Source organism: Aulonocara sp. 'chitande type north' Nkhata Bay, linkage group LG16 (genome assembly GCF_057382095.1).
Source record: "Aulonocara sp. 'chitande type north' Nkhata Bay isolate Kocher_YH1m ecotype deep benthic linkage group LG16, A_spYH_male_GT1.1, whole genome shotgun sequence".
Lineage (NCBI taxonomy): Eukaryota > Metazoa > Chordata > Actinopteri > Cichliformes > Cichlidae > Aulonocara > Aulonocara sp. 'chitande type north' Nkhata Bay.
Genome location: NC_141359.1, coordinates 16,214,002 through 16,241,141, shown reverse-complemented (window position 1 = coordinate 16,241,141; position 27,140 = coordinate 16,214,002). Strand labels below are relative to the sequence as shown.

The 27,140-nt window shown below is 36.6% G+C and overlaps 1 protein-coding gene and 1 long non-coding RNA gene across 4 annotated transcripts; one reads left to right on the top strand and one right to left on the bottom strand.

The window, feature by feature from the left end:
- Positions 1–12,378: 12,378 nt before the first annotated feature.
- LOC147311217 (uncharacterized) lies at positions 12,379–16,062 on the top strand. Of its 2 annotated transcripts, none has more exons than XR_015125304.1 (4): positions 12,379–12,689; positions 14,197–14,251; positions 14,505–14,602; positions 15,169–16,062. It is a non-coding gene; the product is annotated as an uncharacterized LOC147311217 (long non-coding RNA). The 2 variants fall into 2 exon arrangements; XR_015125303.1 differs by having other exon boundaries at positions 12,379–13,053.
- Positions 14,939–26,783, bottom strand: LOC147311216 (C-type mannose receptor 2-like). 2 transcript variants are annotated; one of them, XM_086265851.1, is made up of 10 exons: positions 26,680–26,783; positions 24,619–24,734; positions 24,434–24,535; positions 23,968–24,102; positions 22,780–22,922; positions 21,532–21,635; positions 21,265–21,401; positions 20,715–20,857; positions 18,242–18,345; positions 14,939–17,802 (listed from the first exon to the last, which is right to left on the bottom strand). In XM_086265851.1, the coding sequence occupies exons 2-10, from the start codon at positions 24,701–24,703 to the stop codon at positions 17,652–17,654; spliced, it is 1,104 nt and encodes a 367-aa protein (XP_086121977.1). In that variant the 5' UTR covers positions 24,704–24,734; positions 26,680–26,783; the 3' UTR covers positions 14,939–17,651. The 2 variants fall into 2 exon arrangements, with proteins under 2 accessions (XP_086121977.1, XP_086121978.1); XM_086265852.1 differs by having other exon boundaries at positions 24,649–24,734.
- Positions 26,784–27,140: the final 357 nt, after the last annotated feature.

The following is a 27,140-nucleotide window of genomic DNA, read 5'->3' as shown; positions in this document are numbered from 1 at the left end:
CATATTGTGTAAATCTACTATACAGTATATGTACATCTATATGTGTTAACATAGGCATTGATTATTAATGGATGGCTCATATGAGTGACTGACAGACATGAAAAATGAAAACCTAAGCTATGGGAAGGTGTAAAATACTCAGTTTGTTTTTTATACTATAATGTGCCTTTCCACAACTTTGTTCACACTATATCAGAGGCATTTCTCATAGTCTAGGCTCCCAGTGATAGGCTAGACTATCTGAGTTACAGTCATCACAACATACAACTGCAAACATTACTATAAAGGTAAATCGATTTCTCTTTTTCAAACAGTTTTAACAGAAACTGTACAACTCTACAAGCAGTAGCGGTGTTTGATACGGGCATCACGTGTATCGGAAAGAAAAAAAAAATTGCTCGGACCCATGCTGCCCCGATGTCATGCCAGCGCATATTGGGAATGGTATAGGCCAGGGGAAATTCTAGGATCAAAGCTTTGGAGAGCCCACCGAGAGAACTGCCCATCCAGGCAAGGTAAACTTTACTCGTCACGATGAGACTTCTTCCCTGTCTCTGTCAGTCCCTGCATCCTTAACCTTCCTGCCTTCTTGGGACCTTTTTGTGCCACTGCTATGTGTTAAATGGCTGCCATTTCCACTGTGTTCAGTGGAATATAACCAAACTTGCCACAGGATAGTTTTTACCTGTCAATGTTAATATTCCAGTGTGAATTCCTTAAATCAGCCTAAAATGGCTGAGCAGCAGAAATCCCCACACCCATCACCCTGGGGACCATTTTCTGCCCATTGACTTCCATTATAAACGCTATTTTTCAACCCCAAATTATCATCATATGATTTTATTTTTTCTTCTTTTCTTGGATGTCAATGAAGACTCAGGGCCTTGAAGTTTTAATTTTTAAATTGCAAAAAAAATGCAAAAAAAATAATGGCAGGTCAAAATGTATGTTGGTGCCAATCTTTGGTCCATCTAAAGGCCTACTTATAATGACAATCACATATTACTTCAACTGGTTTTTTGTGGAAATATTTAGTTTCGTTTTTTGGTTTTTGGGGCTTATAACACAGGGCGCTCATGTAATAACACTGGGATTTGAAGGGTTAAAACAACGAAAATATAATTAAAACTTTACATGAATATTTCAGGGAGAAGTAGTTTTACAAGGTTGGCTAATTTAAAGTGGAATAAAATATGGATATATGGTCTTTTTATGGCGTGGCTGAGAATGGTCCCTAGGGTGATGGGTGTGAGTTTTTTAAAGGATGGCAGGAGGGTTAAATGTCTCCAGTTGTCCCGAGTTCCCTCTGATTATCTCCTTGGTGCATTTAAACCCCTGTTCCTCCCTGTCCTCATCATCTGTTGTCTTCATCTCCATTATCAGTCATCATAATTTTACCCTCTGTGCAAGTCTGCAAATTTCTTTATTAAATCACAAGATTCTTAAATTCATCAAGTCTCTCTGTGCCTGGGTCCTCTTCACAAATGACGTGCCATCACTGTTTTGTACATTTTAACACAATTTAATCCCCACATTTGTGAAAGAAAGGCAAAACACTTTTTTGAAAAGTCTGTATCAGATTTGATGGTTTTGTTAAAGGTTATTTAAATGCTGCTAAAGACTACTATTGCCAAAGAAGAATGGATTGGAATTTAAAAAAAAAAATACATATCCTAACCTTAATTACTGCGGGAGAATAATGAATGATGCTCATAGAGAGTAAAAAGTAAACTGAGTGCAGTTTTTGGACAGAGATTCACTTAAAGTGTATGTATAATATAATACAGATACATAAAAAATACACTCCAAAAACAGAAGAGTCCTTGAAATGTACAAAATATTATTAAAAGATTAGACAAATGGAGACACCTTGGCTTATGGTACAATGTATAATAATGTTAAGAAATATACTCTAAAAGGTTAGCTAGATCATGTCCCAGGCAACATCAGGGCATCTCCTCCTCTGGAGCAGCACCACCCTGGACCTATAATCCTACAATAAAAGATGTTAGTGTGTTTTGCATATTAAGTTTGCTTAAAAACTGGCTCTGCCAGGAGCCTGCATACACACCATCATGCCCTGGAAAGCAAGATCTGGAAGTGAAATCAAACTTCACACCTATAAACAATTGTATCATAAGAGTAATAAGTATTCAGCACTAGCAAGATAAGTGTCATATGCAGGTTTTCTCAAATCAGTAAACTACAATTATTTCCATAATTTGCCTCAGACATGGATCATCCCATGTACTCAGTCAACATTAATCTTCTACATGCATTCTTAGAAAAACAAACATTAGCAACACACATTGACTGTGGTCAGACGCAGGTCGACAGGTTCCAGAGGTACCATAAAAAGACCATAAAGTTAGCCATCCATAGCTGTGGAAAGAGTGTTATTCACATCATCAAAGTAACCTTCACATTTTCCCAACAGCACAGTGTAACAGCATCACCAACTCATAACCTGTAGACACAGTTTTCTTCACACATAAACCCAGAAATCCTGTAGTAGAGAAACATTAACTAGTCCTCTTATAAATCACATGATCAAACACATGAAGAACTGTAATGCTGTAGAAAAGAAAATGCAAATGTTAGCGCTGCGCAGGCGTATGCATACTTTGTCACAGTTACCTCTGTGAGCAACACAAGGTAGTGAATAACACCCCCTGGTAGATGCACAGACACAGAAAGTGGCATTTAAAAGGTTAAATCGTCATGCAACCTCGAATGTTGCTGTGATCTTTCTGCTCCTGTAAAAAGAAGCACATAAATTCGTCTGCACCTTTGTCAGGTGGGGGTTAACCTTGAGTTGTGGTCAAGTCTTGTCAGCTTTTACCAGTCAGTCAGTTTGTTTTTTATTTCCATTCATTCATTCATTCATTCATTCATTCATTCATTCATTCATTCATTCATTCATTCATTCATTCATTCATCCATTCTTTCTTTCTTTGCTGATAGTGGAACCCATCGTCACATTTAGTTTCCACTTTCAGCAAAATGATGTCATTTCAAAAGAAAAAGAAGAACTTTAGATCGGATTACCTCGCTGAATCCTTTTTAGGCCGGGACTCTCATTTTCTAATTGTCCCAAATAAGTGGCTTTCTCCTGAGCCCATTTTAATGTGGAGAAACTCACTTGTAACGGTTTTCTCGACATGTCGTATAGCACTTTTAATTCCCGACGTGCAGATCTGCTTAAAAAAAAAAATTAACAAACAGAAATCAGTGCCTGTTCAAAAAAATGAAAAATAAAATGAAAAATAACAGAGATTATCAAACAAAACTTTCAGTGCACTGTGAAAGTATCAAAATAAAAAGGTCTTGTTAAGTCATGACACAAGCTCCTCATCTCAGGAGGGTAAATTATACCATTAGCATGGTTTATCATACCATCATACTAATTGACAGGCTCAACTTCACAACAAAAGAAAAATCATCAGCTAGATTCACTCCAAACCAACCATCAGCTGCACAACACACAACATAATCCTAATGTCTTATTAGCTATGAGTTTAATCCTCAGGTATGTGCTCTTCACTCATTTAGGCCACACACCCATTTTATTCAGTTTTCCTTTTTCTCTTCATCATAAAACATGTGACATGTTGTCATGCACTTCACAAAAGAAGTTTGTTCTGATGTATTCAGAGTTGTGTATCTAGGTACAGGATTCACTCGCACATCAAAACAGGAAACTCAGTCTCCACTCAACACACAACAAACATCTCATTCACTCGTGCTAGAATTCAGTCACCTTTCCTTAATCTAAGAACGATCAACTAATTTGCATATCAGCTATTAACCCACTAAGATGACAGGACAACAGAAATGCATGTTCAAAATCTTATCACAAAAATAGAATTTCCCTCATACAGTAAATCACTTGTGCTGCATCAATCAAGGAGGAAGCATCTCCCAATTTACTATATCACCGACTAAATTTATTGTCTGATCACTGGTTGGTCAAACCAGAATCTTTTTTCCCACAAAAATTAAACTGTTGTCCTGCAACCTAGAGAGTCAATTTTTTGCACTGGATAAATTCAGCATTTTATAACAAGTGTCTGCTAAATTTACACTATTTTAACACTGACAAGCTGATTTTCATTGCATGTGTGTTTGTGTTATTAGGCAGGTTTAATGCATGTCTGTGGAGCTGCATATCCAGCAGAGCATGTTCTTAAAGCTGCCTTTCCTACACATTTCTCTGCTATTATTTAATCATTTTGTAACTGATGTGCTATGAGTCCACTGGTCTTTGCATCACACTAAGTGACTTGGACAAGATGATAAACAGACTCACATGCTTAAGATGTTGTCTAAACTTCATGAGCTCTCTTGTGTTTGGAAGTGTTAGTAGGGTTAATGCATGTTCTGCTTGTGTGTGTGATTTTGTATATGTTTCTTTTTTGCAGTGTTTTCAGACTCCTTCTCAATTTTCCCACTTAAACAGTCAGTTTTGTTTTTCCCAGGTTTGCTAACCCAAATTTTGATTTCCCATGTTAAATAACAGCATTCTCACTTACTCTCACTGTTGTCATCTCCCACTTCAACAGTCCAATAGCCGGCAGTTCTCCTTCAGCTTCGTCCTGTGTTCCACTGTCTCTTCTTGCCATTTTCTCCAAAGGTGGCAAATATCAAACTCCAACAGTCTCCTCAGTTCTCCTCAAATGTTCTTGTCACATGCACAGTGAAGTTGCAGCTTGTTGGAAACACAGTGCCATTCATCCAATCAGGCAGGATGATGGGTTTGCTCTTCTTCTCTGATGCTGTTTGTCCACACTGCTGCTGCTTGCTGGGACTCTTTGCTCAGGACTTTGCTGCTGTCTCTTTATCTGCCATGTTATTGCTCTTTGGAGCTGCATTCCTTGTCTTCAGGGAGGAGTGAGAGCTCGCTTGTGAGTTTGAGGGACACATGGTGCTGTAAATAAGTTAGCCAGAAACTTGGCCTGAATGTTTCCAATGATGTTAAACTATAACTTTCTTCCGACCGCTGCATGTGGAAAATTGATTCAGGTCTGCTTTTCACCTGAAAGTGACAAACTAAGACATGTTCATTATTATCATCACTGCTTAATCAACACACATCTCTCTCTATTTTTGTGAACAGTCCTTTCCTAAAAGCAGAAAATGAGATTGTAGTTGTTCTTGGCTGATCAACACAAAACCTTTTTCCTATGATTATTTTTCATCTACAATGTAAATTTTGTCTCTTTTTCACTCATTTTTTTTTCTCTTTACAATAGCTGGTGACCTGCAGAATCACCGCTCTCACAATCAGAGGCAATTACTTTTACACAGCGCACGAAAGCACTGTGACGTCAGACACATTCACACTCACTTTTTCATCTGCATAAATAAATCACATGGCTGATGATATGTACCATGGTGATCCATATGTATGATCACAAGTTTATTTAATTATTTTTCAACCCAACAAAACAAATAAACAGAAACATGATGCTGATGCTATGAACACTCCACACACATGAGTCAAGATGCAGGAAAACTGCTCACGGAAACGCTGCACACTCCAGTTGTCACAGTTATCATAGTTCTGTTTCCCTCTCTTTGAGGAGTTCTCAGGCAGCTCTCGATCTGATAATGTGTAGCTTGCTCATCAGCCCAGAAGAGACCGCAACGCAACCTCACACAGTGGTTGCGTGCTTTGCCCCACAGTGGCAAAGACTTGCACTTTCATATTCAATTCAGCGTCTCCATCATGTACCTTTAGATGTTTCATACAGGGTTCAACATATTAGTTGTTTTCACAGGTGTGCTCTATATCTCAACCATGGCTCATAATAAGACGACAGTCTTTCAAACAGGTCAAATGCCTCTATGCACATCATTAGTTTAAATATTTACTTATTTTACTTCATCTCATATGTCATTATACTGAATTTGAGCAACCCTAAGCTTAATGCAGATTACTAAGATTACTATTAACAACTGGTTAAATTAATGGTCTGGAGCACCGGCTGTTGTTGATCAGGGCAATCTAAAGAATCTGCTTTTTTTTTTTTTTTTTTTTGCTTTTTGTGGATTTCTCCACCTATTTGCACTTATTTTACCTGCTTCGGTTTGTTGTTTTTCTAACCATTTCTCATCAGGTGTTAATTTTACTTGTTTATTCCCCATTTTCAAAGATTTTGCTGGGCCGTCGCTGGCACGCTTGACTTCAGAGTGGTTTACTGATACGGCCTTCGACTTCACCCTAACGGTGAAGCGGTATCAGTTTTATGAGATGAAACTCAACCGTTCTCCTTTGTCACCAGTACGTGAGCCTCAGCAAAGAAAACAAAAATAGAACTGGTTCAGCAGCGTATTGTGCTGTAAAATCAGCTTACTTCCAGACACATACACACACATAGACATTCGCGCGCTCTAATTCAGCTCCTTGCGGCGAACCCAACCTATTTTAATTTGTCACGAAGTAATTTCGGCTACCTCTAAAACCCAAGTCTAATTCAGCTCCTTCCGGCGAACCCAACCTATTTTAATTTCTCTGTCTCAACGTGTTTTCATTTGAATTTGTCACGAAGTAATTTCGGCTACCTCTAAAACCTAAGTCTAATTCAGCTCCTTTCGGCGAACCCAACCTAATTTATCACGTTACTTTAAACCTTTGCGGCCGTTTTATATACCAAAATAGTGTTTCTCACCCCCGACGTCTCACTGATGGTTCAGATCATCAGACTGAATCCCAGCGCCGTGGACCAGGCACCGGCAAACTTATATCATTAAAATATTATACTGACTACTAAGTACAATTTTCCATTGACAACAATGTATGAAAAGATCTTTACTGCAGATACTACTAACTTGTGGTTCTAAATTGGAAGATTATCATGATCTTGAAATATAAAAATAAAATTATATTTTATTATTTTTCGTTGCTCAAAATAAGAGTCACACTCACGGAAGCCGGTATACCCGCCGAAATGCCATGCATTTATCAAGACTTTCAACCCCAGGTAGGCCAAGTATGGAGAAATGTAAGAAAAGAAAAATATCTGAAGAAAATAGAACATTTAATGATGCCTGGGCAGATTTATTTGCATTTACCTCTGACGAGAGCGGCCTACCAGTATGCCTAATTTGTAGATTGTCGATCTTCGGATCCACATACATATTTGAGCAGCTATTCCCCACCATGAACTATGATAAAAACAAAAATCACTCATGCCTCACAGACGACAGTTTACAGTCCTGCGTAAAGATGAAAGTGACTTCGTATAGCCCTATGCGCAGAGGTTCAGGAGCAGAAGTCCCATGGTAAACATAACACGGCAGACCCGACGGTGTTTGCATAAACATGCTTTACAGCTTCTCTTTATTGACCAGTTATCACACACGGTTGCTGTGCACATGCAGGCTAGCACAGACTTTAAGGCGGTGAGGCGTGATTGTGGATGACGCTCAGGTATGACCACCTCTCCTGCAGCGGCACTGCAGGCCACGCCCCGCCATACTAAATAAATAAACTTGAAATAAATATTTATGTAGATATTTTACAAATATTTATTATTCACTTTTTAGGAGCATAGTGCTTTTTTTCCAATTATTTTTAAAATTCAGGTCAAGATTACGCTACATGCTCCGAAAGCCCAAAGGTGATATAAGGATGACGGCTCAGTTGTTGTTTGCTACATGGATAATTTAAGTTCAGCTTTTTAATTCATTTAAAAGAGACTTTCAACTGGATGTCTTTCTTTTTTGTTATAATTTTTAAGAGTTCAAAATGTGTTCATTACATAAATAAAATTTCATTTTCTTTGTAGCACTTCATGAATTTCATAAGCAACACACTATAGTTGTTTATACAAAGAATAACGGTAAACATATGGGCTCAAAATGTGGTCATAAATATTTTGTACTTGTAAAAAAGATTTGTATGTGTAAAAAAGATTTGTATGTGTAAAAAAGATTTGTGTGTGCGTAAAAAAGATTTGTATGTGTAAAAAGAATTTGTGTGTGCGTAAAAAAGATTTGTATGTGTAAAAAAGATTTGTGTGTGCGTAAAAAAGATTTGTGTGTGCGTAAAAAAGATTTGTGTGTGCGTAAAAAAGATTTGTATGTGTAAAAAAGATTTGTGTGTGCGTAAAAAAGATTTGTGTGTGGACTTAGAAAAAAAAACCCTGCAAGTTACAAGTACGGATTTTGACCCTATTTTTCTTCCTTTCATCTGATTGGTCAATGTCATGTCAATCACAAATGTAACAATCCAATCAGAGAACAGATGGGTTTGGCTGTCGGAGGGGCGCTTTTTTGAACTGCAGGTCCTTGAAGGGTGATACAGTTTGAAGCTGGAGGATCGCTATATAAATATCCGATAGCAGCTAGGTCCCCTAACTTTCAGTAGCTGTTGAAAGGAAAAAGTTGTGGTATGTCAGTGGTTAGAAATAACATTATTACTTTAGGATTAGTTTAACACAAAGTCAGGGCTGACCCAGGACCATTGCTGTGAGTCACAGTGCGCAGCATAAAAGTCCTTTCACATCGGACGCAGGATGTGCTGCTAATGCTAACTGCTAACTAAAAGCAAAGGATCCAGAATTTGTTGCGCTGGCTGCTGGGCTCTGTGGGTTTTTTCAGCAGCTCTACCTGTACTAGATGCACCTGCTCCTTGTCTTTTCTATCTCTGACTTTATGTCCTCTACAAGAGTTTGGTTTTTTTTGCTGGTTTTTCAAATGTTCAACAAAAACATGTATGCTAATTCATAACGAAGAAAGCTTTGTAATGAAGACTGTCATTTCCAAAACACTGCCCGCCCCCACCCCGCGGTCCGCAGCGCTGTTGAAAAGGCTGTGGAAGTCCCTGTATTAAACACATAGACCTGTGACACAAAAATCACCAAACTCGGACGACCACAGACTGTTTTCCTTCGTGGTGATGAAGGAAAACGCTGGGTTGGCATGTAAAAGGGCATTTGTTCCCTTCAAAGACCAGCAGTTCAAAAAAAGCGCCCCTCGACAGCCAAACCCATCTGTTCTCTGATTGGATTGTTACATTTGTGATTGACATGACATTGACCAATCAGATGAAAGGAAGAAAAATAGGGTCAAAATTCGTACTTGTAACTTGCAGGGTTTTTTTTTCTAAGTCCACACACAAATCTTTTTTACGCACACACAAATCTTTTTTACACATACAAATCTTTTTTACGCACACACAAATCTTTTTTACACATACAAATCTTTTTTACGCACACACAAATTCTTTTTACACATACAAATCTTTTTTACGCACACACAAATTCTTTTTACACATACAAATCTTTTTTACGCACACACAAATCTTTTTTACACATACAAATCTTTTTTACGCACACACAAATTCTTTTTACACATACAAATCTTTTTTACGCACACACAAATTCTTTTTACACATACAAATCTTTTTTACAAGTACAAAATATTTATGACCACATTTTGAGCCCATATAAACATATTGTATGCAGTGTTATCTTCATTTTAGATGTCAAAAAGTATTTGCGGCTCCCAGTGTTTTCTTTTCCTTGGAAACCGGGTCCAAATGGGTCTTTGGGTATTAAAAGTTGCTGACCCCTGCCTTAGGCAGTATCATCAGAAGGCATAACATACTGCTATGCAGATTACACCCAACTCTATTTATCCATGAAGCCAGATAACACACACTAATTATTTAAACTGCAGGAACGTCTTAAAGACTTAAAAACCTGGTTTACCTCTAATTTTCTGCTTCTTAATTCAGATAAAACTGAAGTTATTGTACCCTGAAAAATCTTAGAAATATGGTGCCTAACCAGATTTGTACTCTGGATGGCATTGCCTTGGACTCCAGTCACACTGTGAGGAACCTTGGAGTCATTTTTGACCAGGATATGTCCTTCAGTGCACATATTAAACAAATATGTAAGACTGCTTTCTTCCATTTACACAATACTTTTAAAATTAGGAATATCCTGTCTCAGCGTGACGTTGAAATTCTAGTTCATGCATTTATTGCTTCCAGGCTGGACTACTGTAATTCATTATTATCAGGAAGTCCCTGAAAATCCTTCAGCTAATCCTAAATGCTGCAGCAAGAGTACTGACAGGGACTAGAAAGAGAGAGCATATTTCTCCTATATTGGCTTCCCTTCACTGGCTCCCTGTTAAATCCAGAAGGTCTTAAGGTCTTAAATAATCAGGCCCCATCTTAACTTAATGACCTTATAGTACCATATCACTTCACTCTTGTACTGCAAGCTTACTTGTTGTTCCTATAGCATCCATCCACCCATCTTCTTCTGCCATTGTGTTTCCGTCCATACAAAGCCATGTGTTTGGCAAACTGATATTACCGAATGAGTCAGGTTTTTTTCTTTTATCTGTTAAAAAAAGTGGATTGACAGAAAAACCCAGTCTGAAGCAACCCTCCTTTGAAGAGCACATTTGGTAGTATGACACATGATGCTGACCCTAAACGATTAATTCTAATATCTAATGCCACGATTGCTAGAGGCAAATAGGGATCAGACAATCAGTATCCTAACTGTCCGAATGAATGAGGCAACAATTTGCTCTTTGCTATTTAATTTTCCTTTTTTGCCTTCTGTAAATTCTCTCTGGACTTGCCCTAAGTAAGCCTTTGCCTTTTCAGTTGTTTTGTTTGCTTGCATTTTTTTTTTTTGTTCCTCTTCAACTGCTCTCAGGAGCTCCGTCAATTCCTTCATCATATTTTCTTTGCCTCCTCATTTCCCCTTCATTTCAGAAATTGAGAGATGCTCACTAATCCTCCTGCGAATGCTTGGGTACTCATTTTGCGTCTCAACACAATAATAAAAATAATGACAAAAAAACATAACTTTATTTGCATAGCAGTTTTTAAAACACAGTTACAAAGAGCTTCACAGATAGAAGATGAGATTCATCATATTGGTATAATGATTACACATCAGTGTAAAAACCCCTCCCACTGCAAAAAAAATCTAAATATGTTGCAGTTAATTTTCTTTTACACTTCCTAGCAATCGAATAAACACTGTATAGAAAAAATATAATGGAAATTAAATATGCAATTCAGATGTATTTATGCTGAGTATAAAACTGAAAAAGTACTGGGTCTGAAATGTACTCAAGAGTAAGAAAATTAAAATGAGATCCTTGAAGAAAAGTTCTACCATCTAGTTTTATACACAGGCTAGTACATGACAATAAAATATTATTCAAATCTAATTCTAATGAATGTACTCATCTTGAATCTTGTAGAGCACAAGCAGTGAAAGAGAATTTATAAATAACTAATTTCTGTTCCCTACAATGTAGATGGACTTTGCCTCCACACCTAAAAAGTAAAATGAGTACGATCAGGGGTTGAAGTGAGATCAGACACGTGTAGGAAAAATAATCACAACTCACAATAATTTCTGTTGTGAGCTCCAATAGATTTTCTTAATGCACAGGCTGTGATCAGCTGACCTGCTGCTCTTTGTGGAATTACAAAACTCAATTCAACAAGGTGTCAGCAGTTTAATGAATGAGCTATATCGGCTGATTACCTTTGCCAACAGTATACTCTGTTTCTTATACTAGACAGTATGAAGTTGATATAGACGTGGAATAAAGTGAATTAATCTAAGCATCATCTTAAATACATACAGTCCCGATCAAAATTTCAAGACCACCTGAAAAATGACAAAAAAATCATATTTTGCATGGTTGGATCTTTAGGACCACCTGCCTTTAAAGGGCCAAATCTGTGCAAAAATGTGAATTCATTTTCAGGTAATCACAATCTCATGATGTTCTGATAGCAAAGGCAAAAAAAAAAGCTTTCTCTTTTTGAATGTGGTCAGGTTGTTCAAGTGCATAAGCCGGGTCTTATGCTGCTGAGGTGGAACGCAGTAAGAAAGTCATTTGGAATTTCTTTAAAGATTAAGGGTTATGGAACAAAAAAGTCAAGTTAAAGACCCCCAAAAATTTCACCAACACTGAGCCGGCAGATTCAGTTGGCTGTCTGTCAAGACACTGGTGTCATGGTCCTGGGTCACTGATCCAGCATTTTGAGTTTTCTTGTGTTTTGATGTCATTTTGTATTATGATTTAAGCCCATTTTGTTAGTCTTGAGATTATTCTGTAGTGCCCAGGTTTTTCTGTTTATCTTTTTATTATTATTATTATTATTATTATTATTATTATTATTATTATTATTATAAATGACTATTATTAGACTATTAGATTCCCTCTTGTGTCTTTGCCCTTTATGTCTCTGTGTTTATATTTGTTGTGCGAGTTCTTGTGTTTTGTTTCCCTCCTCGTGTTTCATTCTGTTCCCCCCTGCTTGTCATGTTTATCCACACTGTAATCCCTAACAGTTGTCCTAGCTCATAACTAATAAGCTCATAACACTCAAATGTCGTTTTGTAGTTGAGCAAACTATAAAGTATTGAGCTCTGTTGGCTTTTATGCAGCTTTAATTGAATAGGGCTCAATATTTTTTAGCTAATTTTTTTTGGAACGCTCAGAAAGTTTAAGAAGCATATATTAGTGACGTTCTGGTGGGTGGAGTCTTGTCGCTCCCTCAGGAAAGCTGAGTCAGCCATCTTGAATTTACCTTGATGCAGGGAAGATTTGGCCAGCCCTGTGGATTAAGAGTCCCCAACTTCAACCCACCACGACCACCACCTTATTTTTTTTCATCAACTGCCCTAAATTTGGTAAGTCTAACGTGTTTTTGTTTTGTTTAAATTTAATTTCGATAAACATTCTTTTTTTATTTTTTACTGGAAATATATTCGTACTTTGTGCACAGTGAATGTTTGTTATAAATGAATTCGAATCCAAGTAATTGTAATTTTTGAAGTTTTCGAATGTGACAAATACGTAATGTTATTTCAAATTAGAATGGTGTAACGTTTTGGCGGTTTTCCGTGGGGGACAACATTTCCCATAATGCATTGTATTCTTGCCCGGGAGGTTGACGGTGGCAGTTCTAGCTCCATGCGTTTGAACTTTCTACTAAAACGTTCTACTGTCCGTTTTTACCGGTTGTCGTATTCGCCGGTAATGCACGTGCGTATTGTGAGTATACTTATTTCAATAATTGTCCGTGTTACACAGTCAGTAGTTTACGCTGTTGACCTGTGTGTGTGTGTGTGTGTGTGTGCTAGCATGAAGCGAACAATAATAAACAACATGAGTGTGTTATCATTATGGTAATTAGACACATGTTTGTATTTTCTCGTAGTCTCAAATGTGTGGTTGTGAGATAATCTCGAAATCCTTTTAACAGTTTAGAGGGGTATTCCACTAAGCGAGCTCTACAAGTCAAGGCTTGCGGAAAAATGCATCGCCTGATTCAGCCTAACATTATACACTGGTCGAACTCTGTGCTACGAACGAAGTTCAGCTAAATTGTTCACGCTAATTCGACAAGGCTCAACCAGCCAGACTGAGGCGCCTCCTTGACACCTTTAAGCCAGACCCTATCGATCTTTGATAGATAAATTGAAATGAAATGAAAATAAAGAGCCACGTTCTGCTCCCAGGCTAAGAAAGAATCATTGATGCAGACTGTGCGGATCACAAATACTCCCTAACCTGTAAGGCTGGGGTGTCCAAACTTTTTTCACTGAGGGCCACTTACTAGAAATTAGGTAAATAACCTTAACTTTAGTGTATTAAAGATCACAAAATCACTTAAAAGTGGTCGAATATGTTATATTGTTGAATATAATTAAAGACAAAACTGCCTTCATCACAGCTTTCCATAAATGGATCTTTATTGATTCAGTCAGAAAAAGCTTTGGTAGCTTATTTTCAGAACAGCAGCCTCAGATTTCTTCTTAGACAGAAGATTTACAGCACAGAGAAAAAACAATAAAGGGTAAAATAGGACGGGTAAATTTCAAGTTTGATATTTAAGTTATTAAGCTTAGCAACACACCTATCAACATTAGTTTGAAACGGTTAACATTAACAGACTGAACTGGACTTAATAACAGGAGTGCATATAATCTTAGTAAATTATTGTGGTAAGTATCAGCTGCGCTGGGTATGTAAATCGGGCCATCCAGCTGCGGTGCTGATTTGACGTCACACAAATGTCACTTGATCAAGGAGCAGATCTGCATCAGATGAGATCAGCTGACTACGTGTGTGTGTGCTGTGCAAAAAATGTTTTTGAATATTAATAAGTCGTCTTTGTGCACATATTGTTTACAGATATCAGACTGCAAAGAGTACTACAGAGAGTCAACATTTCACCAGTTGTCAGTGGGTGAGTTTTATAATTTGTCCTAATTTAAATAAAAAATAAATACAAAGAAACTAGAGAATTTTGCCCTGAATTATTCAAAATTTTTAGATTTTTTTGGGTTACCCTTCTAGATTGACAAGTTTAGCCCGTTACACAAAAAGTTTGGACACCCCTGATCTGTAACAATGACAATCAGAACATGGCTATCCAACACTTTGTTTTTACTCTGCATTTGTGTAAATACTATTATAATAGATATTGTATGTTCATCTAGGAACAGCATGATGTAAATACAAGACGGGCCCTCGTCCTTCGTGCACTTCCTGTGTACACCTGCGTGAAGATGCCTCCACGTTATTCAGGACTTGTGATGTAAGTGTACTGGCCTCAGCATCAACCCCTTTGCCTAGCTGTTCAGTCAAACATATGACATCACTCAGAACTCAAGGAGAACCAGGGTGTATATCAGGAAGGAGGTTCAACACAGTCCTCATCTGACTTCTTTTCTCCCATATATCAACTATTGTTGAATAAGATTGCAAGAAGATTGTTACGCATAAACCAGAAAACATGAAAATAGTTGAAAGATTATTAAACAAAAACAAATCCACAGATAAAAACTCTCCCTTTTAAAATTCAAGTGTTCTATTTTTTTGGAGGTGCCATGTTGTGGTCAGAGAAATGTTTGGTAAATAACAAAAACAAATATCTTGGCATATATTTATTATTGAAAACATTTATTTAAACATATGTTTTGAAACCAAACCCAAATTAAGATTATTGTAATGCATCATGATGTATCGCAATATCAAATTAAATCGTTGACATTATAATCCTAAAAGAAACGTGTGACTTATGAAGATTCACACCTCTAATCAGTAGCATGATTTGTGTCCTTGTGGGGCTGAACTCATTCTTGTATAATTTTTGTTTTGCAGTCAGCAGATGGTCCAGACCTCACTGACACTCCTGTGGCTCTGCTGACAGTTGTCACGGATGACACTACTGATTCGGCCCTCTTCAGTCCCGAAAGCATCTGCATTGTCGTTGAGGATGAAATACTTGTGAATGGTCCCACAAATCTGGCTGAGTCATTTCTCCTGCTCTTTGGGTACATCTATGCACTAGACCTACAATACCCAAAGAAACTTGAGCTTACATTCACATTTATCCAGAAGGTTGTGATGTGCCTTGAGGACAACAAACCACTGAAAGGGCGTCTACTGATGCTGAAGAATGATTTGTTCAATGAGTGAATCACTCAGAATGGACTACTTGTTGAGCTGAGTATTGAGGAAGCTTTTTTTTGTTTGTTTTTTTCCTAATCATTTGCCTCTCCTACCTCACATTTAAGATGAATGACTGTTCAGTTCATGCACTATTCATGTTTAATGTTCTGTTGCCTAATACGTAAATGCACTGCCTTGATGTTTGTTCCCTATAAGTACAGCAGTGGAAACAGTACTGTTTTTTTTATGTATTTTTAAAAAAAGAAAGTGAGCTGCAGCTGTCAAGGTACAGTAAGTGTTAAATGCCTCAATGTTCTAATAGCTGCAATTGCTGTTAATACTGAAAATGTTATTGAATTTTAGAATTGAGATGGAGACCCTTGGAGTCTTTTTCTCTTGTTTTATTTATTAAGCACTTTTTTATGAGTGAGCTCTGTTGTTTGTGCCTTTTTAAAAGCACATTGTGTTTAATAAAAAGTTGTTAAATTGTTAGTGTTGTTACTTTCATGTTTTCTAACACTTTTAGCTGATTATAATTTACTGGGCAAACAGTTTAGAATTATTTGTAAGTGTATTTCCCACAGTATTTTAAAAATATTGAAGATTTTAAGTGTTATTTCCCATATTATAAGTGAGAAAATATGAAAAAGTTTGAGTTTATTTCCCACATTGTATGAGTTGCAATATGTAAAATATTTTGAGTGTATTTCCCACCTTAATTAAGTTGAAAAATATTGAACATTTTGAGTTTATTACTCCCTAATTATAAGTTGAGGAATATCAACATTTATGAGTTAACATTGAGGTAATTTAAGGCAACTGCAACTATAATTTTTATTTTAGTTAAACTTAAAACTTTTAAAAACATCACTAAAAAATTGTTGTGTAATCTGTTACACAACAATTTTTGAGTTCTGTGAACTTATTAGGTTTTACAGTGCATGTTTGCCCAGTCTATCATGTCTCTCTCGTTTCCTTTCTTTCTCCCTTGTGCTCCTTCGTGCTCCCTCTGTCTCTCTTGTCTGCCTTTCCTCCACTCCTGTACCATGTTCCTCCGTTTCCTGTTTTATTATGAAAGTCAAGTGTTTCCATGTTTGGTGTGTCTAGTCTTGCTTCCCCTGTGGCGTCATGTTAATTCATGTCAGCTGTAGTCCCTGTGTGTTCTCACTTCCCACATTATCCTTCTGTGTATTTATGTCAGTGTCTCCCTCATACCCGGCTGTCTCCTGTTCATAGTTCCATTTCTAGATTTCCAGTCTAATTTTTGTATTATCTTGTACCAGCAATAAAGCTGAGTTTTTGTGTTCAAATCCTGTTTGTGAGTCTGCATTTGGGTACAATCCTGCCTGCCACACACGGTTCATGACAATTGGACGATCCTCGACCCAAATTAAGCCTGTTATTGGTGCCGACTGCAGCCCCATAACCATCAGACAGCATCTGAGACTGAAGGACTTCAAAAACAAAAAATGTCGCTAAAGGCCTCATCTCCTTGAATGCCACAGAACTGACCATTTGGACTTTGCAAGGGAGCACCAAACATGGGATATTGAAAGGTGGAAGAAAGTTGTATTCTCTGATAAAAAATTTAACCTTGATGGTCCTGATGATTTCCAACGTTACTGGCATGACAAGCAGATCCCACCTGAGATGTTTTCTATGCGCCACAGTGGCGGGGGATGCTTTTTCCTTTAGCGGCCACTGGCTATGTCCAGATGTTGCAGAGAGGATCCCTCATGATTGAGGGCCCTCATCTTTGTGGTAACGACTAGGTTTTTCAACAGGACAATGCTACCTTTGCAGTGCAGAATGCCTGCAGGACAAGGGTCTTTTTCCAGGACAATAACATCACTGTTTTGAACCATCCTGCACGTTTCCCTGATCTAAATCCAATTGAGAACCTTTGGGTCAGGATGGCAAGGGAAGTTTATAAAAAAGGACAACAGTTCCATACAGTATAAGCTTTGTTTTCAATAAATTGCATGCTCAAAATGTTTTGTCTCATTGTTCATTTTCATGTAACATTTGACTAACACAAAGTTAGTATACTTTGTTAACAAACACAAAAATCAAAACTTTAAAACACTGCAATAAAAACCAAACAGAAACCCAAAATTTAAACATATGCAGCCATGCTGGTGTTCAATAATTTCTCTCTGAAAGTCTCCACTGAAGTAACAAGTAAAAGATCTTCAAGAAACAATACAGTAGTCTGGTGCTTTTTCACAGATCCATTTAAGAGAAGTTGAGCATGAACAGTCATTCATGGTCATGTCCTCACCACTGTAGACATGAGCACAGTCCTCTTCTCCACCATTATCAGGTTGAGTCGATCCCCAGTACCTAGTAAGTCCATAACCATAATATTAGCTTGTTTTTATTATTGAGACAAAAATCAGATGTTTGGTGTGTAGTGACAGGGCTTTTTTAAGATAACAAAGTTTCATATGGAGATCAAAGCAAGACGTCATAGTTGATAAAGCAACTTCTAACCAATGTTGTCTAAACAAGTCATTAGTGTACATCTTTAAGCTTTTGACCTTGCAGTTTGGCTCAACCCACTGAAATGTAAGTTCACCAGTGTGTTTTATATACTAACAGTCAAAAGTTTAATGGTTTTCATGGTTTTCTTTATTTTCATGACTATTGTACATTGCAGATTCTCACTGGAGGCATCAAAACTATGAATGTCCAGGCTTCTGACCAGTAGTGTGTATATGTTTAACACATTTCTTTTGGAAACTTAATGAAAGTAACAAACTGAACCAAAGTGAAGACTTACGACAGAGTCAGTGGAGTTCCATCCACCCATTTCCATGTTCCCTCCTGTTCTTCATCAGTCAAACCAAGCCAAACTCTTTTTGTGGTGATCGTAGAGAGAAAGGTCTTTTTCATATGGAGTAAAAGCAATTTATATTAGTTTTGAACCACAATTTTAGTTGATGCACCTTTTGCTGAAACTCATTCAAAACTTTTAATATATTTGTCACGTTTTTTCTTTAACATGTAATAAGTCATTGCCACCAAAATCTTTTGACACTGTCAACAAAAGACTGGTTAAAATGGTACTATGTTCTGTCAGTGGACTCTTAAAGGTCCATTGACTGCATTCCCTGCATTCTTCAGAATCCTCCTATATTATGATTTCCTTTTTCTTTATACACCACCATACTTTCTTATTTCTCCATTGACAGGTTATTTCCCCCTTAATGTTTTTGTCTGTGTATATTTCTGAGTCATTGTAGTACAATAAATTTGATTTGAAATCCTCATATTCATCTTTTTTTATTTCATCCTAATTGTGGTAACACTTTTTAAGTTGAAGGTTCCATTAAGTCACTTATAGGCCTGTCTCTCTACTTTCTCAATTTTCAAAAATACTGGAAAAAGTCTTTAGTAATAGACTTGACAAATTTATAGATAAACACAAAATAATAACGGATAGTCAGTATGGTTTCAGATCAAATAGATCAACATCATTGGCATTAATGGAACTGATCGAAAATATCACCAACAATATAGATAAAAGACAATGTATAGTTAGTGTATTCATTGACCTAAAAAAAGCTTTTGACACAATTAATCATGACATATTACTTGATAAACTGGAGTACTACGGCATTAGAGGAGTGGTGTTAGAATGGGTAAAGAGTTATTTGAGAGACAGGCAGCAATTTGTGAAAATTGGGGAATATCAATCAGAGTGTATGGACATTGTTTGTGGAGTTCCGCAGGGGTCAGTATTGGGACCAAAGCTGTTTATCCTCTATATCAATGATATATGCAGAACATCAGATATACTACAGTTTATTCTATTTGCAGATGATACAAATATTTTTTGTGCTGGAGAGAACTTACATCAGCTTTTGGAAATTGTCACACAAGAAATGATTAAACTGAAAACATGGTTTGATAGAAATAAGCTATCATTAAATTTGGAAAAAACTACATTTATGTTATTCGGAAATTGTAAAAAAGATGCAGGAGCAAAATTATTAGTAAACAATGTTGAAATAGAGCAAGTTTCGGATACAAAATTTCTGGGTGTGATAATAGATAACAAAATCTGCTGGAAACCTCACATAAAGCATATACAAGCCAAACTGTCAAGAAGCATCTCCGTACTAAGTAAAGTTAAATATTTTTTGCCTTCCAAATCACTCCGGGTACTTTATTGTTCACTTATATTGCCATATTTGGAATACTGTGTGGAAATTTGGGGAAACACATATAAAACTGCACTTCAACCAATATGTAAAATTCAAAAAAAAGCAATCAGGATGATTAATAAAGCAGGATTTAGAGACCATACTAACATCATGTTTTTGAAATTAAAAATACTGAAGTTTATGGATCTTATAAAATATAAAACTGCAAAAATTATGTACAAGGCCAGATACAATATGTTACCAGGAAATATACAGAGGATGTTCTATGACAGAGAAGGAGACTATGAATTGAGGGGGAAATTGAATCTAAGGATTCTTAAAGCACGGTCAAAGGTTAAAACCTTTTGTGTCACTATTTATGGGGTAAAACTGTGGAATAGTTTTACTATAGATCTACAGCAATGCTCAGGAATTAGTAAGTTCATGAAAATACTTCGAAAACTGATTTTGGAAGAATATGATACCGATAAAGATGATCACCCATTGTATGTATAAAAATATCAAATTATATCCAAATTATATCAGTCACGGTAGCCAAGTTTATATAGGTTCTCCTCGTGTATCGTGTGGAGTATGTGATGATGGGAATTAGGTGAATTATGTGGGATCAATAAGATGTTGAGCAGGGGTAGGAATTAATAAGTATGTTCATACTTCTTCCTACTCCTTTTCAGACCAAACATTGTTACATTATGTCAGACGATTTTGTTTTATTTCATTATATATTTTTTGTTTATCTGAACACATACGTGTGTGTGTGTGTATATCTACATATATATTCGTATCTGTAAATGAAAATATATGTAGTGTGTATATATTGTTTTTTGTTTTATATGTCTGAAACAAATAAAGATACAATACAATACAATACAATACAATTTACACAATCACAGAAAACTATGTGGTCATATGAGTTTTTTCCCACAGAACAACTTTGGGTTTTATGTTTATAATCTGATCTGATATATGTGTTGAATCGTTGTCATGTATTTTAAAAGAGGGCGACATTATTTACATAAAATAAGGAGCTTGAATTTCACTATTAATTTACAAACACAATAAGTCACACAGGCATAAACACAGTACCTGTTCTTCAGGGCTGTCAACAACCACCAGGTCTGCTCCTCTGTCTCTGCAGTCCTTTCTGGCTGCATCCCAGGAACCAGAGCTTTGAGACCGGATATAGCAGCTACAGTTGAACTCGCTCCATCCTCCAGAACATGTCTTTTCTACAAGAAATTACAAACAATATATTTAAGCTAGCTATAAACTGGACTGCTCCAATGGCTTGATCATAAAGATCTGTGCAAAATCTATTCTCTTGAGACTCAATAATGATAATAATTATTCTTCTAATAATTCTTATTAGAACTATTATTTTATTTTTATCACAGAAAATGAAGCAATGGCAATTAAATAAAAATACAATTCAAAAATTCAAGAAACACAAAAATCAACACTGTAAACACTAGAATAAAAATACTGGCAGCTGCCAGTGCTACCCCTTAGCCTCCCAGTAGACGCACGTATGGTATACATTTGAAAGTATAACAGAATAAAACAGACTAAACTTAAAATAGAATGATAGAAAAAACTGCAAAAAATGTAATAATAGATCATTGTCAGTAAACTGTACTGCAGTTTAGTGTTTTTTCACAGATCCAATGAAAAGAAGCTGAACATCGAAAGTCCATCCAAGAATTTTTGCCGTGATTCCTGACATAAGCACAGTCCTCATCTCCACCATCATCAGGTTGACTCGATGCCCAGTACCTAGCAGGTCAGTCACAACAACATTATCTTATTACTTCATTCATGTCAATTCTGCATGCATCTGTGCATTCAACAACTTTGATTTGAAAATGTAATTAGAGTAACAAAATGAACCAAAGTGAAGACTTACATCAGAGTCGGTGGAGTACCATCTACCCATCTCCATGTTCCCTCCTGTTCTTTGTCATTCAAACCAATCCAAGTTTCTTCATTGATGATTGTAGAGAGGAAAGTCTGTTTAACATGAGGATAAAACATTTTATTTTAGTTTTGAACCAGTTTTATTCTGTGATATACAATCTGGATGGGTAAATAATGCTGCATTGTAGAAAGTGAAGAACAAGAAATTGTTCATAGTTAAAGCGAAGGTAAGCACTACATTGCTAACTCAAACGAATTACCACATGCAAATCGTATCTTTTTATTTATTTGGTTATTTACACTGTAGGACCAGAAAAGGTATTAAATTGTCACATTAATGTTGCATCACACAGTAAAGTTTACCAAGTTGTTTCTAGTTTCAGTTAAATCGTTCTTCTATTGTTTTCCCCTCCAGGCAGCGGTGTCCCAGTAGTTCTGACGCCACACAAAAACTGGACTGAGTACCACCCTAATATTAGTGAGGTTGTATAGCAGTGCTGCATTTGTATGCAACACAACACATCAATAGAGGATGTCAAGGCGATAGTACACCAGATCCTTGGTCTATTGCTTTTTGCCAGATTCTGGGACCACGGTGTTGGTTTTGGTACAGTCATTTCCATCGTTGCCAAGTTTCAAAAAAACGGCTGTTTTGATTACTGCAAAAGAGTCACTGTCATGACTTATTAAGTGACACCACTGACTTGCTAATCCGTGGCACAAAAGTTGTCTGACATCATTTACCATGCAAAACAATGCTTCAAATCCCTGGACTTTCTGCCACTCCGGCACTTTGGCTACAGACTCCCATCCACCTGGTAGTAACTGCTCTCTTGCAAAGTAACAGTGGAAGAACCTTTGTATGCTTTATCCCTGCATTCTTTAGCATTTTATAATATTCTGTTTTTCCTATCTTTGCTAAACCACCACATTTCATTATTCTTTCTTTAAATAAGGACCCATATAATATATACACTTTAGTTCTATAAATATGTTTTAAAATTCACATGTTCATCAAAGTTTTTGAAGAATGAAACTATTCAGCTAAGACAAATTCCATATAGAACCACAGAAAGTGTCTGTAAGTTGTTTTCTACACTGAGACAGAATCACAGTTATTTCAGGTTTTTGTGTTTAGATATGTGTTGATTAAACGCTCATAAGAAACACTTTTAGGAAGAAAAAATTAAGAATTTGAACTATTGTGTTTATTTACAAACACAATAACACACTGTACCTCTTCTTCGGGGCTGTCAATGACTATCAGATCGGCTTCTTCGTCTGTACAGTTCTTTCTGGCTGCATCCCACGAATCAGACCTTTCCGATTGGAGATAGCATCTATGATTGAACTTGCTCCATCCTACAGGACATGTTTTGTCTGGTGGAAGGAAAGATCCTTTAAGAACTCTATAATGATGCTCATTCAATCTCTATTTAATTTCAATCCTCCAAAGTCTTGATCACAAAGATTTTTGCACAGTCTATTCACTTACTGACTGTTATATTTGTCTGCTTGTATTTAACATGGTGACAGTTTTAATACCTAATTTATTTTATATTAACAGAGAACAGTTCCACTCCCATAAGTTATTCTAAAAACAAAGTGTGTGGGACACATTTCCTGCTGAGGATTCAAAAGATAACGTGAACTTGTTTTGTTTACCAAAAAAAAAAATGTGCTGTGACCTATTTTCTCCCACTAAAATGTTATGGTCTTGGCTGGAGTGACCACGTCGCTGATGATATGGTCCCTGCGCAATTTAACCTGCCCTGAGCAGCATGGTGGTGTCTTGCACTTTTTCCTCAGGGCAAGAAGGTCGTGGTCTCAAATCCAGACATCTACAAGTTGCATATTAATGACCATGAACCTGACCTGAAGGCCCATTTTTAATCAGTGGCACTAGTTCAGGTCATTATTGATAAAGCTGGGGAAACCTGCAATCAGCTGAGACTGAAGCAGAAGTCACTTGGATCAGTGAAAAAAAGATTCTCCCACTAAAACGCTACGTCCAGATGAACAGAATCAACTTTCTGGGGTTTAATGCTCGTTGTATTTGTTAAATGTTGTTTTGCTACAATGAAAGTTTGCACATGAAAACTTGATTAAAAATGAATAAAATTCATTAACAAACATTAAGTTCTATTTTGGATTCATAAAGTTTTGAAATTACTAAATAATGATGGTACAGTCATTTTGTTCAGTCATAACTTCCTTATAAATGTGAATTTGTAATGAGTACAAGATGCACCAATGCAATTAAGCTATATGTTGAAAGCATAGATGCAAAGGTATTGACAGTTGTTCATATAAATACATATTAATAATGATTCCCAATAGTAATTTATGTTAAGCAGGAAAAAACGGAATCACTGAATTCCCGACTAAAGCTTTTTACTAAGACAAAACATTTCATACAACTCACACTGATTGGACAAACATAGCAGCGTTCTCAGCTCTTTGGTCTTTTCAGTCAGCAGGTGTCTCTCCTCAGTCATTGAAGAAAGTTGTTTCTTTATTTCTGGCAGATGATCAGCTGAATCATGTAAGCAGTTATGATCTGAAATAAAGATAAATATTCATATATTTGAAACTCAAAAGACCTCGTGCATTCATCCTGAGACTGTTTCAGATGTATTTTAGAGTTAAACAAAAAGTTTGCCTTTAAAACATGTTAAATATGTTTGTCAGTTTTATACTGGCATGTGAATAAAGAACCATTATGACTGTGATCTTGTCCTCTTAAAATTATTTATAAATTTTGAACTTGTGAGACTTTCTTGATTTGAATGTTACCATGTTTGTTAAATTTCAGTAGAATTGCATTAGAAAACTATTTATTATTTTGGGACTGTAAATTAGAATAAATATTTATGAACAATCCAACTCACAGGAAATACCAAAAGTGATCAGTCTAGCCAGCAGGAAAGCACCCAACAGGCAAAGAGAGAGAATACCAACTAAACAGAAACTCCTCTTAGAGCTCCTTCGACCTGAAAAGAGAAAAGGGGGGAAAAAACCAGGAGTCTGAAAATCCCACCAAAATATACAAGAGTAATAAGAGATATGAACAAACCTCTTCCTGTTTCTGTCACTTCTTTCTTACCCCTGTGATTTGTTGAAGATGTTCGGTTATCAGGTTTCAAATATATTTCCTCCATTACATGCAGATACGAATTATCTCTGAAAGCTCTGCAGCAGAGGACATGTGAAAAGTCAAATTATCACTGGTTTCAGTGGAAGTTACATATTTCATGTGTAGTTTGTGCAGTTATGTCACCACTGAAACTGGACATATTCTCAAGCTGTGTATATATTGTGTATACCAGAAATGTTTACATAACATGCAGGGATTAATTAATTTATGGATTAATAAAGTATGCTGATTCTGATAAAAGCTGTATGCCAGACACTAGAAGTATGTATAGACATATTAATGTAATACTGGATCCCTTTCCAAAATAAATATTAATAATAATAAAGTCTCTTTTTTCTTTTTTTTTTCTTTTTTTTTTGCCTTGTCTGCTTAATTGGCTTCTCAACATGATGGAATCTACATAAATACAGAAAATTCTCAGGATTTTGTTTTCAACTGTTATACTCTCAGTTATTTACCTCAGTTGAAGATTTGTCAGCCTTGTGTAATGGACATTTTTAAGACTGTTACTTCTGTGTCAAGCTAACTTTAGTGAGTGAAATGCTCCATATCGTCTTATTCTGGCTCCATGTAATCCTTCAGCTACACAAAAGCCTTTATTACACATTGTTCTGACTGTACTCTAGTTCCTGTCCTCTTTCCTCTAGAGATTTGTTGTAAATGCAACTTTTTAGAAGCACTATTATATTGATATGTGGCAATATTAGTCTTGCATCTGTTAATAATATGGGCACTCGATGATTTCGGAGCAAGTATGAATGATAGGATATAGTCACATCAGAGAGTTTCTGCAGCAAAGTGACAGACATGTCTGGGACACAAAAAAAATCGTCCCTGGTATTTCTCGTCAAGTACAATCAGTCCTTGGCTCTGTGCTCTCTCCCTATATGTTTCAAATTTTTTTAATTATTGATACTGAAGTTTCTTTTTTATCAGGTTAGTACAGCTATTGTTCAGTTAGGACATCTTAGTTTCACTCCAGCGCAGCATGTGATACTTAAAAGTTACACTTTCGCTATTAGAAGCTGCTCATGATTAAAATAGCCATTCGTTTACTTGAATTGCTCCATTCTTAAATATGTCTCTTTATCTATTTTCCTACCACATTGATTCTATTTTCCTCTGTCTGTTTCTCATGCTGTTGTTGAAAATGTGATTCCTCTTCCTGCACTTTTTCTCAGCTAATCCTAATAACAGCAGTTTGCTGTCACTGCGAGGGCTTAGTAGTTTGCTGACATTACTGTCGACAGTGCAGCTGCTAACATGTTGCTTCATTTTTACACAGATAAGATAACCTTTATCTCTCTCACAGCTTTTCTAAGAGAAAACTAAAACTAGATGTGAAAAAACATTTTAGTTCCAAATTATTTTGTGACCTTGGAAAGAAAAGAAAAGAAAAAATATTGAGAAGTTCTCGTTAGTTTTAGTATCTGTTATTTTGGTAAAAAACCGTGCCTGATGAAGCATAGAGGGATGTGTCTGAGATTTTTGATATCTACTAGACTGAGTCAAGTACTTGCAAAAAATATGTACCTATGTTACAATTACAGTTACAAGTAGAGTACAAATCGGAAACTCTAGAATGTTGTTGTACTCGCATATATTTACAATCCACAATGGATTGAATAAATGGGGTGTTTGCCCAGGTTTGCCCAAGTATGAGATCAGTTAGCTGTTTGTTTATTAAGGTGTAAACACATGTAACTTGTTTTGTTTATGGGGGTTTTGTATGTAATATGTGAAAGGTAGTGCATGTCAAACAGACTGCGGTAACATACACTTGTGGTTTAAACTACAAAATTTGAAGTGACATTAAAAATGGTTATGGACCTTTCAAGTGTGCATAACTTGAGCTCAAAAGAAGGCACGAATTCAATGATAATTTTATAAAGAAGGCCCTCCAGATGTTTTTTTAATTAGTTTTTCAGCACTAAAAAAATGCAAGGGCTCAAAAAGGCTGAAATAAAAACCTCTACATACCCCGTCTTCTGCCGTTTCGCTCAGATACTTCTGCGGTGGTTGAAGAGAGCAGACAAATGAAGAGGCTGGAGATGAACAGCAGATGTGAAGCAGAGACCGCCCACTTTCATCACCGGAAGATCGGTCCGAGGGAGGGCAGCAGCTGAGGAGATTCAGAGACGCTGAGGTCCCCAAGAGCCAAGTCCCATATTATGGGGGCGCATGGTCTGGGGCTTGCTGAGACCCCCACCCCTTATTTTCTTCTATAAAAGAAATTATTGATCACTGCCGGTCTCTCACCAACTCTGCTGGGTCGATCTTACTGCTTACTATCTTCTCTCACAATAAGTTGGGTGTAACAGGCAGAGTGAGGACCCAGAGTGCAGGACTGTGAGACAAAACTGAATTAAGAGCACAGCTTTACTTCTCTAATTACAAAACACAAAGGCTTAACTCCTGTGTGGTGTTTAGTTTGATCCAGA